General features: G+C 41.9%; 1 protein-coding gene across 1 annotated transcript in view; it reads right to left on the reverse strand.

Moving 5' to 3' along the window:
• arhgap23b (Rho GTPase activating protein 23b) overlaps positions 1-724 on the reverse strand; it is a 100,949-nt gene extending 100,225 nt beyond the window's left edge. The window contains exon 1 of the mRNA XM_067369069.1: positions 185-724. Within this exon, the coding sequence (XP_067225170.1) occupies positions 185-724 (540 nt within the window). The remainder of the gene's footprint in view (positions 1-184) is intronic.
• Between the last annotated feature and the right edge of the window lie 16,128 nt (positions 725-16,852).

Below are 16,852 nucleotides of genomic sequence, written 5' to 3' on the forward strand. Positions count from 1 at the left end.
GATTTCAGGAGACGTAGGAGAACTGGAGAACGCTGGAGAATGGTCCTCAGGAAGCTCAGGAGATTCATTAAAAACAGGGAAATTAGGGGAATGGGAAATTACCTCTCTGAAAAAAATCTATTAAATCAGCTATAAAAATGTCTTTTAGTTCCTCAGAATATTTGCCAGTGTCAGTCATTTTTACCATCGTGGTGGCGTTGTGGGCAGAGTTTTCTTCCCAGCCCTCGAGCTCCACAAGCACTCCCTCGACGTCACATGATGTAACCGGCTCGCGCACCTGATCAGACCCTTGATGTGAGGTGGGCTCCGGGACGATGGTACTGTCCGATCCTTTCCTCGGTCCAGGCTCAATCATCGCGGCAAGCTGGCCTCCTCGGTCTGCGGTGGGCATGTGAAACATCTCCGTTGCGACGTTCGTCGATGGTGGCTGACTGGCTTCTGGCAGTGGAGTGGGACTGATAGCAAAGTCATCCTGCGTGGGGCCGACGGTGAAGGGTGAGTCGTTACTCACCAGCACCCACTCCACAAGTGCAGCGAAGTCCTTCCGAGGACCGCTCTCTGGGAAGCGTACCTGGGACCGCTCGCTAAGGCTGGAGATGTAGTACACGCAGAGCGAGCGGTCAGGATAGTCTGTGAGGCACGCCAACTCCGAAAAATCCAATGTGGGGGATTCGAGGGAGCAGTCCCTCTGCTCTAGGCATAAAAGGGCAACAGCAGGGTCCATGGTGATGGAAAAAGGGGGAAAAAGAAAATCGCCGCAAAAAACTGTATTGGTCCGTTCTTCTGTTACGTGTGCTGTGTACCAACGCACGACAAAGATGACGATTAACAATACTTTAATGAGACACAGGAGATTCCAAACAGGGTTATGACAGCATTCACACGTGTAGACAACAGAGAACAGACAAGGAGTGAAGGAGAACACAGGGTATATACATGTTACTAACAAAAGGGAGCTAAACAAGGTGATGGGATAATTGGACACAGGTGAAACAGATGAACTAATGAACAGAACGGGGAAACTAGGTCACAGGGGAAACAGAAATAAGGCTCTGGAACTATATATATATTATATAATATATATATATATATATATATATATATATATACAGTGGTGTAGTCTACGTGATACGCAGGTATACGCCGTATACCCACTAGGAATGTTCAAGGATATCCGTATACCCACTTAAAAAAGCGCGAGGATACGTAACGACATCGTTTTGTGACAGAACTTTAACACATTCATTCATAAATTCCATTCATTCATAAATTCACCCCGTCTATGTTGCCATTGGGGCGCCGCTGCCGTGGAACGTCACCTGGGTCTGACGTCACCTTCATTGATTGGCGGTCATTTTCGGCGCGCAAGTTAGAAAATTATGAATGGAATACCTATACTATAAAACGAAACGAAAAACATGAAACGAAAACAAAATCAAATGACACTCTTTCAGTGTTTTCGTAAGCCTGCCTCTGAAGCTACTGCCACTTCTTCGGGTGACGCCGCAGAAGACGTTAATTTGAAAGAAACGACAGAAAAAGAGACCGTTTCTGTCCTTCGCGGTGCAGAAGAGCCCGATGTTATCGCAATGTTACCTGGTAAGTAAAAGTCTCTGTTAACATTTACATAACTGTAACAGCAGGGGATTGTTGGTATATTGAATTGTATCAGGAACTTAATTACATTAGTGTGGTTGATAATTAATGCGGGAGAAGGAGGCATACCTTGGATAGTGTGTGTGTGTGTGTGTGTGTGTGTGTGTGTGTGTGTGTGTGCGCGGTGTGTGTGTTCTTGTATATATGGGTTATGAGGACACAATAATAACATGGGTATTACAACGTAAACATGTTTTTTCTATGGAGAGTCCCTGTAAACCGCGTGTGTGTGTGTGTGTGTGCGTGCGTGTGTGTCTCTCTGTGTGTGTGTGCGCAGTAGTACATGGAATAAACAAAATGTTTATATCTCCTTGTTTCAGATGATGAGAGGGATGAGAACTCCTGGCCAGCATTGTAGAGATGCAGAAAAAAATAGTTCACAGTATTGTGTCGTCTTCAAGCAAGTTGTCTGTTCTCATTGATGAGGCAACATCTCTCAGCCACAAATCTGCCATGATTGTCAACTTGAAAGCCTCAGTAGATGGAGCTACTCCTGAATTTGTGTTTCTGGAGCTGGTTGAGCTGGAAAGCCAAAAGGCAGAGGATATAGAAGAAGCTCTCCTTGACTGTTTATACACTGCAGGCTTCAGTGAAGATTGGCTTCAAAAGAACTGGGTTTCATTTGTTTCTGATGGAGCCAGTGTCATGTTGGGCAAGAACACTGGTGTTGCAACCAGGCTGACGGCAAGATACCCTAACCTCTTCACATGGCACTGCATGAACCATCGTTTGGAACTGGCTGTATCTGATGCTGTGGATGAGGTTCAGGCAGTCAACCACTTCAGAGCGTTCATGGAGAAGATCCACAATCTCTACAGTCAGTCAAATAAAAATTCACGGGAGCTTCTGGAAGCAGCGCAAGAAGTGGGCTCACAAGTCCTGAAAATTGGCAGGGTTTTAAATACACGATGGGTGGCCAGCAGCTTCCGTTCTGTAAAGGCTGTGTGGAGGTCGTATGAAGCACTCAACAGACACTTTGAAAATGCTGCAGGAGACCAAACAAGAAGCAGCAAAGAGAGACAAACGTACAGAGGCTTGGCACGTCGTATGCAAAGCAAGGAATTCCTATGTGACCTAGGACTAATGTACGATGCACTGTCTGAACTTTCAAATCTGTCTCAGCAACTCCAGGCCCATTCAGTCACACTCTTGAGAGCAGAGCAGCTTCTGAAGCGCACCCTCAGAGTGCTGGCATCATTCAAAGACACCCCAGGAGAGAAATTAGAGGAGGCACTGACAGCACAAGCTTTGGGACATTTAGGATCAGTTCATCTGGAGTCAAATGCAAAGCTCATACCAATCAACACAAAGCAGTTCCTGCAAAGTCTGATTAACAACATGGAGAAGCGCCTCTCATTTGAAGGTGAAATGCTTCATGACCTCAGTATTCTGGATACAGGCAACTGGCCATCAACACCTGGCATACGGCATGGTGAGGCACAAGTGAAACGATTGTGCAGGCGGTTCAATCTTTGTGAAGAGCAAGCAGTTAATGGTATGAGAGATTTCCTTGAGCACCCAGAAAGTGAGCCTGAAAGCTTAAAACCGCTCATACGATGCATGCAGACCATCCCTTGCAGCACTGCTGAGTGTGAAAGGGGCTTCAGTGTCATGAACAATATATGCACTGACAAAAGATCTACACTGTTGTTGTCCACCATAAGTAATTTAATGATGATCAGCATCAATGGGCCCCCAGTAAGACTTTTTGAACCAAGAAAGTATGTCACAATATGGCTAAAAAGCCATCGCCCTGCCACACAGGCAAGGAGGCAGTGCACACATCAGCTGCCAGAGTATAAGCATATTTGGAAAGCATTATAGACTGCCTACCCCCCATAGTGACTTAGTGACCCCACTCCTCCCCTTCTTACCCCACTCCAAGGACACTGCTAGCAATCTAAATGGAACAGGAGCTTGGCTTTCTGTATGTGTTCCAGTCTTTTTTTCCAGGACCTGTGGACTCCAGGAACCCAGTATGGGTACTTTGACAATGTTAAAGGGATAGTTGACCCAGTTCAGTCATCTGCCATTTACTTGTCCTCAAGTTGTTTCAAACCTGTAGAAATTTCTTAGTTCTGCTGAACACAAAGTAAGATATTTTAAAGAATGTTTGTAACCAATCAGATATGGGGCACCATTCACTTTCATAATATTTTTTTTTTTTCCTGCTATGGAAGTGAATGGTGCCCCATATCTGCTTGGTTACAAACATTCTTTAAAATATCTTACTTTGTGTTCAGCAGAACTAAGAAATTCATATAGGTTTGGAACAACTTGAGGTTGAGTAAATTTTTAGGGCCCAAGCGAAAATTCGCGCAGGGCCCTCTTGTTCTTCTAAGGATTATTATTAGGGCCCAAGCGAAAATTCGCGCAGGGCCCTCTTGTTCTTTTAAGGATTATTATTATTAGGGCCCAAGCGAAAATTCGCGCAGGGCCCTCTTGTTCTTCTAAGGATTATTAGGGCCCGAGCACCGATGGTGTGAGGACCCTATTGGAATTGCTCCGTTTATTATTATTATTATTAGGGCCCAAGCGAAAATTCGCGCAGGGCCCTCTTGTTCTTCTAAGGATTATTAGGGCCCAAGCGAAAATTCGCGCAGGGCCCTCTTGTTCTTCTAAGGATTATTATTAGGGCCCAAGCGAATTAAGCGCGCAGGGCCCTCTTGTTCTTCTAAGGATTATTAGGGCCCAAGCGAAAATTCGCGCAGGGCCCTCTTGTTCTTCTAAGGATTATTAGGGCCCAAGCGAAAATTCGCGCAGGGCCCTCTTGTTCTTCTAAGGATTATTATTATTTTTTTTTTTTTTTTTTTTTTTTTCCGTCTTCCGGGGCTTTTTGGGGGCCTTAACATGCTCAAAAACTCTTGAAAATTGGCACACACATTGGAATCCGCGGCCATTAGGACGCCGGAGAGGCTGGTACCCGGGCGTGGCAGGGGGGCTCGACAGCGCCCCCTTGAAAAAAGTCTGAAAATTTGGTCCATATATTAAACATGCTTGCACGTATTAGTATGAAACTCGGTACACATATAGACCTCATCGGGCCGAACAACTTTCGCGCTCTAAGTTAATCGCCACGCCAACAGGAAGTCAGCTATTAAGGGTTGTTTGAAAAACGCATGCTCTGGAATTTGATATACTCCTCCTAGACGATTAATCCGATCGCCACCAAACTCGGTCAGCATGAAGTCAAGACACTGATGATTAAAAATTGCCAGGGGATTTTTGATATCTCGAACGGTTTGGCCGTGGCGAGGCAACGAATTTATGGCGAGAAAAAGGAAACAGGAAATGTGTTATAACGTCTTAATACATATATTGATCTTTATGAAACTTCACGAGTGTGTTCGTTATAGGAGTCTGATCACATGGATGTGACTATTGTGAGTCAAAGTTATAGCGCCACCAACTGGCAGCAGGAAGTGTATCACTTTTTGAAATGTTTTGAGATCACCCTCTTATTTTTACCTGATTTGCTTCAAACTTCATCAGTGTAATGTCAATACACAGCAGATGTAGACCTATGACAGGATTTTTGATATTTGAAATATTGTTGCCATGGCAACAGGTCAAACTGTAATAATATTCTTGAGTGTTTTTGAGGCTCTTAACATGCTCCAAATTGCATGAAACTCGACACACACATCAATATTGTCAACCAGTAGACATGGACAAAGCCATAGAAATGGGCGTGGTGGAGGGGCTCAGTAGCGCCACCTTTTGACAAAAGTGGGGGGGTTAGTTTTTCCTACAGTCACCAAACTCGGTACACATATTATTCTCATCAAGCCGGACAATTTTCTAATTTACATTCATTAGCTCCGACCAACAGGAAGTCAGCTATTTTGGTTTGAATGTTAATTTTTTGAAAAAACAGGCTATGAATTTTATACTACTACTCCTACAGGGTTTATCCAATTTACACCAAGCTTTTTTTAACTTGTTGCGAACACATTGAAGTTGTTTAATTGCAAACGGATTTTGGATATCTCAAACGGTTTGGCCGTGGCGAGGCAACGAATTTATGGCGAGAAAAGGGAAACAGGAAATGTGTTATAACTTCTGCATACATTGATTGATGTTTATGAAACTTCAGGAGTGTGTTGGTTGTAGTAGTCTGATCACATGGATGTAACTATTGTGAGTCAAAGTTATAGCGCCACCAAATGGCAGCAAGAAGTGTATCACTTTTAAAATGCTTTGAGATCACCCTCTTATTTTTACCTGATTTGCTTCAAACTTCATCAGTGTAATGTCAATACACAGCAGATGTAGACCTATGACAGGATTTTTGATATTTGAAATATTGTTGCCATGGCAACAGGTCAAACTGTAATAATATTCTTGAGTGTTTTTGAGGCTCTTAACATGCTTCAAATTGCATGAAACTCGACACACACATCAATATTGTCAACCAGTAGACATGGACAAAGCCATAGAAATGGGCGTGGTGGAGGGGCTCAGTAGCGCCACCTTTTGACAAAAGTGGGGGTTAGTTTTTCCTACAGTCACCAAACTCGGTACACATATTACTCTCATCAAGCCGGACAATTTTCTAATTTACATTCATTAGCTCCGACCAACAGGAAGTCAGCTATTTTGGTTTGAATGTTAATTTTTTGAAAAAACAGGCTATGAATTTTATACTACTACTCCTACAGGGTTTATCCAATTTACACCAAGCTTTTTTAACTTGTTGCTAACACATTGAAGTTGTTTAATTGCAAACGGATTTTGGATGTCTCAAACGGTTTGGCCGTGGCGAGGCAACGAATTTATGGCAAGAAAAGGGAAACAAAGTGTTATAACTTCTGCATACATTAATTGATTTTGATGAAACTTTGGCTTAGTCTTCGTTGTACAAGGCTGATCACATGGATTTGACTATTGTGATTCAAAGTCATAGCGCCACCAACTGGAAGCAGAAAATGTGTCACTTTCAGCATACATTGAGATCACCCTCTTATTTTTACCTGATTTGCTTCAAAATTCATCAGAATAATGTTAAAACTTGGCACATGTAATCCTTTGAAAATGGGCAGGGAGGAGGGGCTCTATAGCGGCACCTTGTAGTGCAGTAAATGTGGAGTGAATTTGACATAGTCCTTTGATGTTTAACCGTTTTAAGTGCCTATTGCCCGCTGTGCACAGTTGCCCTGAAGCCACCGGGGTGGCGGTGCCACCGGGCTTGGGCCCGCCATCGCTGCTCGCAGCTATATTTATTATTATTTTTTTTTCCGTCTTCCGGGGCTTTTTGGGGGCCTTAACATGCTCAAAAACTCTTGAAAATTGGCACACACATTGGAATCCGCGGCCATTAGGACGCCGGAGAGGCTGGTACCCGGGCGTGGCAGGGGGGCTCGACAGCGCCCCCTTGAAAAAAGTCTGAAAATATGGTCCATATATTAAACATGCTTGCACGTATTAGTATGAAACTCGGTACACATATAGACCTCATCGGGCCGAACAACTTTCGCGCTCTAAGTTAATCGCCACGCCAACAGGAAGTCAGCTATTAAGGGTTGTTTGAAAAACGCATGCTCTGGAATTTGATATACTCCTCCTAGACGATTAATCCGATCGCCACCAAACTCAGTCAGCATGAAGTCAAGACACTGATGATTAAAAATTGCCAGGGGATTTTTGATATCTCGAACGGTTTGGCCGTGGCGAGGCAACGAATTTATGGCGAGAAAAAGGAAACAGGAAATGTGTTATAACGTCTTAATACATATATTGATCTTTATGAAACTTCACGAGTGTGTTCGTTATAGGAGTCTGATCACATGGATGTGACTATTGTGAGTCAAAGTTATAGCGCCACCAACTGGCAGCAGGAAGTGTATCACTTTTTGAAATGTTTTGAGATCACCCTCTTATTTTTACCTGATTTGCTTCAAACTTCATCAGTGTAATGTCAATACACAGCAGATGTAGACCTATGACAGGATTTTTGATATTTGAAATATTGTTGCCATGGCAACAGGTCAAACTGTAATAATATTCTTGAGTGTTTTTGAGGCTCTTAACATGCTTCAAATTGCATGAAACTCGACACACACATCAATATTGTCAACCAGTAGACATGGACAAAGCCATAGAAATGGGCGTGGTGGAGGGGCTCAGTAGCGCCACCTTTTGACAAAAGTGGGGGTTAGTTTTTCCTACAGTCACCAAACTCGGTACACATATTATTCTCATCAAGCCGGACAATTTTCTAATTTACATTCATTAGCTCCGACCAACAGGAAGTCAGCTATTTTGGTTTGAATGTTAATTTTTTGAAAAAACAGGCTATGAATTTTATACTACTACTCCTACAGGGTTTATCCAATTTACACCAAGCTTTTTTAACTTGTTGCGAACACATTGAAGTTGTTTAATTGCAAACGGATTTTGGATATCTCAAACGGTTTGGCCGTGGCGAGGCAACGAATTTATGGCGAGAAAAGGGAAACAGGAAATGTGTTATAACTTCTGCATACATTGATTGATGTTTATGAAACTTCAGGAGTGTGTTGGTTGTAGTAGTCTGATCACATGGATGTAACTATTGTGAGTCAAAGTTATAGCGCCACCAAATGGCAGCAAGAAGTGTATCACTTTTAAAATGCTTTGAGATCACCCTCTTATTTTTACCTGATTTGCTTCAAACTTCATCAGTGTAATGTCAATACACAGCAGATGTAGACCTATGACAGGATTTTTGATATTTGAAATATTGTTGCCATGGCAACAGGTCAAACTGTAATAATATTCTTGAGTGTTTTTGAGGCTCTTAACATGCTTCAAATTGCATGAAACTCGACACACACATCAATATTGTCAACCAGTAGACATGGACAAAGCCATAGAAATGGGCGTGGTGGAGGGGCTCAGTAGCGCCACCTTTTGACAAAAGTGGGCGTTAGTTTTTCCTACAGTCACCAAACTCGGTACACATATTATTCTCATCAAGCCGGACAATTTTCTAATTTACATTCATTAGCTCCGACCAACAGGAAGTCAGCTATTTTGGTTTGAATGTAAATTTTTTGAAAAAACAGGCTATGAATTTTATACTACTACTCCTACAGGGTTTATCCCATTTACACCAAGCTTTTTTTAACTTGTTGCTAACACATTGAAGTTGTTTAATTGCAAACGGATTTTGGATATCTCAAACGGTTTGGCCGTGGCGAGGCAACGAATTTATGGCAAGAAAAGGGAAACAAAGTGTTATAACTTCTGCATACATTAATTGATTTTGATGAAACTTTGGCTTAGTCTTCGTTGTACAAGGCTGATCACATGGATTTGACTATTGTGATTCAAAGTCATAGCGCCACCAACTGGAAGCAGAAAATGTGTCACTTTCAGCATACATTGAGATCACCCTCTTATTTTTTACCTGATTTGCTTCAAAATTCATCAGAATAATGTTAAAACTTGGCACATGTAATCCTTTGAAAATGGGCAGGGAGGAGGGGCTCTATAGTGGCACCTTGTAGTGCAGTAAATGTGGAGTGAATTTGACATAGTCCTTTGATGTTTAACCGTTTTAAATGCCTATTGCCCGCTGTGCACAGTTGCCCTGAAGCCACCGGGGTGGCGGTGCCACCGGGCTTGGGCCCGCCATCGCTGCTCGCAGCTATATTTAGGGCCCAAGCGAATTAAGCGCGCAGGGCCCTCTTGTTCACCTAAGGATTATTTTTTTTTTTTTTTTTCCGTCTTCCGGGGCTTTTTGGGGGCCTTAACATGCTCAAAAACTCTTGAAAATTGGCACACACATTGGAATCCGCGGCCATTAGGACGCCGGAGAGGCTGGTACCCGGGCGTGGCAGGGGGGCTCGACAGCGCCCCCTTGAAAAAAGTCTGAAAATTTGGTCCATATATTAAACATGCTTGCACGTATTAGTATGAAACTCGGTACACATATAGACCTCATCGGGCCGAACAACTTTCGCGCTCTAAGTTAATCGCCACGCCAACAGGAAGTCAGCTATTAAGGGTTGTTTGAAAAACGCATGCTCTGGAATTTGATATACTCCTCCTAGACGATTAATCCGATCGCCACCAAACTCGGTCAGCATGAAGTCAAGACACTGATGATTAAAAATTGCCAGGGGATTTTTGATATCTCGAACGGTTTGGCCGTGGCGAGGCAACGAATTTATGGCGAGAAAAAGGAAACAGGAAATGTGTTATAACGTCTTAATACATATATTGATCTTTATGAAACTTCACGAGTGTGTTCGTTATAGGAGTCTGATCACATGGATGTGACTATTGTGAGTCAAAGTTATAGCGCCACCAACTGGCAGCAGGAAGTGTATCACTTTTTGAAATGTTTTGAGATCACCCTCTTATTTTTACCTGATTTGCTTCAAACTTCATCAGTGTAATGTCAATACACAGCAGATGTAGACCTATGACAGGATTTTTGATATTTGAAATATTGTTGCCATGGCAACAGGTCAAACTGTAATAATATTCTTGAGTGTTTTTGAGGCTCTTAACATGCTTCAAATTGTATGAAACTCGACACACACATCAATATTGTCAACCAGTAGACATGGACAAAGCCATAGAAATGGGCGTGGTGGAGGGGCTCAGTAGCGCCACCTTTTGACAAAAGTGGGGGTTAGTTTTCCCTACAGTCACCAAACTCGGTACACATATTATTCTCATCAAGCCGGACAATTTTCTAATTTACATTCATTAGCTCCGACCAACAGGAAGTCAGCTATTTTGGTTTGAATGTTAATTTTTTGAAAAAACAGGCTATGAATTTTATACTACTACTCCTACAGGGTTTATCCAATTTACACCAAGCTTTTTTTAACTTGTTGCGAACACATTGAAGTTGTTTAATTGCAAACGGATTTTGGATATCTCAAACGGTTTGGCCGTGGCGAGGCAACGAATTTATGGCGAGAAAAGGGAAACAGGAAATGTGTTATAACTTCTGCATACATTGATTGATGTTTATGAAACTTCAGGAGTGTGTTGGTTGTAGTAGTCTGATCACATGGATGTAACTATTGTGAGTCAAAGTTATAGCGCCACCAAATGGCAGCAAGAAGTGTATCACTTCTAAAATGCTTTGAGATCACCCTCTTATTTTTACCTGATTTGCTTCAAACTTCATCAGTGTAATGTCAATACACAGCAGATGTAGACCTATGACAGGATTTTTGATATTTGAAATATTGTTGCCATGGCAACAGGTCAAACTGTAATAATATTCTTGAGTGTTTTTGAGGCTCTTAACATGCTTCAAATTGCAAGAAACTCGACACACACATCAATATTGTCAACCAGTAGACATGGACAAAGCCATAGAAATGGGCGTGGTGGAGGGGCTCAGTAGCGCCACCTTTTGACAAAAGTGGGGGTTAGTTTTTCCTACAGTCACCAAACTCGGTACACATATTATTCTCATCAAGCCGGACAATTTTCTAATTTACATTCATTAGCTCCGACCAACAGGAAGTCAGCTATTTTGGTTTGAATGTTAATTTTTTGAAAAAACAGGCTATGAATTTTATACTACTACTCCTACAGGGTTTATCCAATTTACACCAAGCTTTTTTTAACTTGTTGCGAACACATTGAAGTTGTTTAATTGCAAACGGATTTTGGATATCTCAAACGGTTTGGCCGTGGCGAGGCAACGAATTTATGGCGAGAAAAGGGAAACAGGAAATGTGTTATAACTTCTGCATACATTGATTGATGTTTATGAAACTTCAGGAGTGTGTTGGTTGTAGTAGTCTGATCACATGGATGTAACTATTGTGAGTCAAAGTTATAGCGCCACCAAATGGCAGCAAGAAGTGTATCACTTTTAAAATGCTTTGAGATCACCCTCTTATTTTTACCTGATTTGCTTCAAACTTCATCAGTGTAATGTCAATACACAGCAGATGTAGACCTATGACAGGATTTTTGATATTTGAAATATTGTTGCCATGGCAACAGGTCAAACTGTAATAATATTCTTGAGTGTTTTTGAGGCTCTTAACATGCTTCAAATTGCATGAAACTCGACACACACATCAATATTGTCAAACCAGTAGACATGGACAAAGCCATAGAAATGGGCGTGGTGGAGGGGCTCAGTAGCGCCACCTTTTGACAAAAGTGGGGGTTAGTTTTTCCTACAGTCACCAAACTCGGTACACATATTATTCTCATCAAGCCGGACAATTTTCTAATTTACATTCATTAGCTCCGACCAACAGGAAGTCAGCTATTTTGGTTTGAATGTTAATTTTTTGAAAAAACAGGCTATGAATTTTATACTACTACTCCTACAGGGTTTATCCAATTTACACCAAGCTTTTTTTAACTTGTTGCTAACACATTGAAGTTGTTTAATTGCAAACGGATTTTGGATATCTCAAACGGTTTGGCCGTGGCGAGGCAACGAATTTATGGCAAGAAAAGGGAAACAAAGTGTTATAACTTCTGCATACATTAATTGATTTTGATGAAACTTTGGCTTAGTCTTCGTTGTACAAGGCTGATCACATGGATTTGACTATTGTGATTCAAAGTCATAGCGCCACCAACTGGAAGCAGAAAATGTGTCACTTTCAGCATACATTGAGATCACCCTCTTATTTTTACCTGATTTGCTTCAAAATTCATCAGAATAATGTTAAAACTTGGCACATGTAATCCTTTGAAAATGGGCAGGGAGGAGGGGCTCTATAGCGGCACCTTGTAGTGCAGTAAATGTGGAGTGAATTTGACATAGTCCTTTGATGTTTAACCGTTTTAAGTGCCTATTGCCCGCTGTGCACAGTTGCCCTGAAGCCACTGGGGTGGCGGTGCCACCGGGCTTGGGCCCGCCATCGCTGATCGCAGCTATATTTATTATTAGGGCCCAAGCGAATTAAGCGCGCAGGGCCCTCTTGTTCTTCTAAGGATTATTTATTTATTTATTTTTTTTTTTTTCCGTCTTCCGGGGCTTTTTGGGGGCCTTAACATGCTCAAAAACTCTTGAAAATTGGCACACACATTGGAATCCGCGGCCATTAGGACGCCGGAGAGACTGGTACCCGGGCGTGGAAGGGGGGCTCGACAGCGCCCCCTTGAAAAAAGTCTGAAAATTTGGTCCATATATTAAACATGCTTGCACGTATTAGTATGAAACTCAGTACACATATAGACCTCATCGGGCCGAACAACTTTCGCGCTCTAAGTTAATCGCCACGCCAACAGGAAGTCAGCTATTAAGGGTTGTTTGAAAAACGCATGCTCTGGAATTTGATATACTCCTCCTAGACGATTAATCCGATCGCCACCAAACTCGGTCAGCATGAAGTCAAGACACTGATGATTAAAAATTGCCAGGGGATTTTTGATATCTCGAACGGTTTGGCCGTGGCGAGGCAACGAATTTATGGCGAGAAAAAGGAAAGAGGAAATGTGTTATAACGTCTTAATACATATATTGATCTTTATGAAACTTCACGAGTGTGTTCGTTATAGGAGTCTGATCACATGGATGTAACTATTGTGAGTCAAAGTTATAGCGACACCAACTGGCAGCAGGAAGTGTATCACTTTTTGAAATGTTTTGAGATCACCCTCTTATTTTTTCCTGATTTGCTTCAAACTTCATCAGTGTAATGTCAATACACAGCAGATGTAGACCTATGACAGGATTTTTGATATTTGAAATATTGTTGCCATGGCAACAGGTCAAACTGTAATAATATTCTTGAGTGTTTTTGAGGCTCTTAACATGCTTCAAATTGCATGAAACTCGACACACACATCAATATTGTCAACCAGTAGACATGGACAAAGCCATAGAAATGGGCGTGGTGGAGGGGCTCAGTAGCGCCACCTTTTGACAAAAGTGGGGGGGTTAGTTTTTCCTACAGTCACCAAACTCGGTACACATATTACTCTCATCAAGCCGGACAATTTTCTAATTTACATTCATTAGCTCCGACCAACAGGAAGTCAGCTATTTTGGTTTGAATGTTAATTTTTTGAAAAAACAGGCTATGAATTTTATACTACTACTCCTACAGGGTTTATCCAATTTACACCAAGCTTTTTTTAACTTGTTGCTAACACATTGAAGTTGTTTAATTGCAAACGGATTTTGGATGTCTCAAACGGTTTGGCCGTGGCGAGGCAACGAATTTATGGCAAGAAAAGGGAAACAAAGTGTTATAACTTCTGCATACATTAATTGATTTTGATGAAACTTTGGCTTAGTCTTCGTTGTACAAGGCTGATCACATGGATTTGACTATTGTGATTCAAAGTCATAGCGCCACCAACTGGAAGCAGAAAATGTGTCACTTTCAGCATACATTGAGATCACCCTCTTATTTTTACCTGATTTGCTTCAAAATTCATCAGAATAATGTTAAAACTTGGCACATGTAATCCTTTGAAAATGGGCAGGGAGGAGGGGCTCTATAGCGGCACCTTGTAGTGCAGTAAATGTGGAGTGAATTTGACACAGTCCTTTGATGTTTAACCGTTTTAAGTGCCTATTGCCCGCTGTGCACAGTTGCCCTGAAGCCACCGGGGTGGCGGTGCCACCGGGCTTGGGCCCGCCATCGCTGCTCGCAGCTATATTTATTATTTATTTTTTTTTCGTCTTCCGGGGCTTTTTGGGGGCCTTAACATGCTCAAAAACTCTTGAAAATTGGCACACACATTGGAATCCGCGGCCATTAGGACGCCGGAGAGGCTGGTACCCGGGCGTGGCAGGGGGGCTCGACAGCGCCCCCTTGAAAAAAGTCTAAAAATATGGTCCATATATTAAACATGCTTGCACGTATTAGTATGAAACTCGGTACACATATAGACCTCATCGGGCCGAACAACTTTCGCGCTCTAAGTTAATCGCCACGCCAACAGGAAGTCAGCTATTAAGGGTTGTTTGAAAAACGCATGCTCTGGAATTTGATATACTCCTCCTAGACGATTAATCCGATCGCCACCAAACTCAGTCAGCATGAAGTCAAGACACTGATGATTAAAAATTGCCAGGGGATTTTTGATATCTCGAACGGTTTGGCCGTGGCGAGGCAACGAATTTATGGCGAGAAAAAGGAAACAGGAAATGTGTTATAACGTCTTAATACATATATTGATCTTTATGAAACTTCACGAGTGTGTTCGTTATAGGAGTCTGATCACATGGATGTGACTATTGTGAGTCAAAGTTATAGCGCCACCAACTGGCAGCAGGAAGTGTATCACTTTTTGAAATGTTTTGAGATCACCCTCTTATTTTTACCTGATTTGCTTCAAACTTCATCAGTGTAATGTCAATACACAGCAGATGTAGACCTATGACAGGATTTTTGATATTTGAAATATTGTTGCCATGGCAACAGGTCAAACTGTAATAATATTCTTGAGTGTTTTTGAGGCTCTTAACATGCTTCAAATTGCATGAAACTCGACACACACATCAATATTGTCAACCAGTAGACATGGACAAAGCCATAGAAATGGGCGTGGTGGAGGGGCTCAGTAGCGCCACCTTTTGACAAAAGTGGGGGGGTTAGTTTTTCCTACAGTCACCAAACTCGGTACACATATTATTCTCATCAAGCCGGACAATTTTCTAATTTACATTCATTAGCTCCGACCAACAGGAAGTCAGCTATTTTGGTTTGAATGTTAATTTTTTGAAAAAACAGGCTATGAATTTTATACTACTACTCCTACAGGGTTTATCCAATTTACACCAAGCTTTTTTAACTTGTTGCGAACACATTGAAGTTGTTTAATTGCAAACGGATTTTGGATATCTCAAACGGTTTGGCCGTGGCGAGGCAACGAATTTATGGCGAGAAAAGGGAAACAGGAAATGTGTTATAACTTCTGCATACATTGATTGATGTTTATGAAACTTCAGGAGTGTGTTGGTTGTAGTAGTCTGATCACATGGATGTAACTATTGTGAGTCAAAGTTATAGCGCCACCAAATGGCAGCAAGAAGTGTATCACTTTTAAAATGCTTTGAGATCACCCTCTTATTTTTACCTGATTTGCTTCAAACTTCATCAGTGTAATGTCAATACACAGCAGATGTAGACCTATGACAGGATTTTTGATATTTGAAATATTGTTGCCATGGCAACAGGTCAAACTGTAATAATATTCTTGAGTGTTTTTGAGGCTCTTAACATGCTTCAAATTGCATGAAACTCGACACACACATCAATATTGTCAACCAGTAGACATGGACAAAGCCATAGAAATGGGCGTGGTGGAGGGGCTCAGTAGCGCCACCTTTTGACAAAAGTGGGGGGTTAGTTTTTCCTACAGTCACCAAACTCGGTACACATATTATTCTCATCAAGCCGGACAATTTTCTAATTTACATTCATTAGCTCCGACCAACAGGAAGTCAGCTATTTTGGTTTGAATGTAAATTTTTTGAAAAAACAGGCTATGAATTTTATACTACTACTCCTACAGGGTTTATCCCATTTACACCAAGCTTTTTTTAACTTGTTGCTAACACATTGAAGTTGTTTAATTGCAAACGGATTTTGGATATCTCAAACGGTTTGGCCGTGGCGAGGCAACGAATTTATGGCAAGAAAAGGGAAACAAAGTGTTATAACTTCTGCATACATTAATTGATTTTGATGAAACTTTGGCTTAGTCTTCGTTGTACAAGGCTGATCACATGGATTTGACTATTGTGATTCAAAGTCATAGCGCCACCAACTGGAAGCAGAAAATGTGTCACTTTCAGCATACATTGAGATCACCCTCTTATTTTTTACCTGATTTGCTTCAAAATTCATCAGAATAATGTTAAAACTTGGCACATGTAATCCTTTGAAAATGGGCAGGGAGGAGGGGCTCTATAGTGGCACCTTGTAGTGCAGTAAATGTGGAGTGAATTTGACATAGTCCTTTGATGTTTAACCGTTTTAAATGCCTATTGCCCGCTGTGCACAGTTGCCCTGAAGCCACCGGGGTGGCGGTGCCACCGGGCTTGGGCCCGCCATCGCTGCTCGCAGCTATATTTAGGGCCCAAGCGAATTAAGCGCGCAGGGCCCTCTTGTTCTTCTAAGGATTTTTTTTTTTTTTTTTCCATCTTCCGGGGCTTTTTGGGGGCCTTAACATGCTCAAAAATTGGCACACACATTGGAATCCGCGGCCATTAGGACGCCGGAGAGGCTGGTACCCGGGCGTGGCAGGGGGGCTCGAC

Source organism: Chanodichthys erythropterus, chromosome 19 (assembly GCF_024489055.1).
Source record: "Chanodichthys erythropterus isolate Z2021 chromosome 19, ASM2448905v1, whole genome shotgun sequence".
Classification (NCBI taxonomy): Eukaryota; Metazoa; Chordata; class Actinopteri; order Cypriniformes; family Xenocyprididae; genus Chanodichthys; species Chanodichthys erythropterus.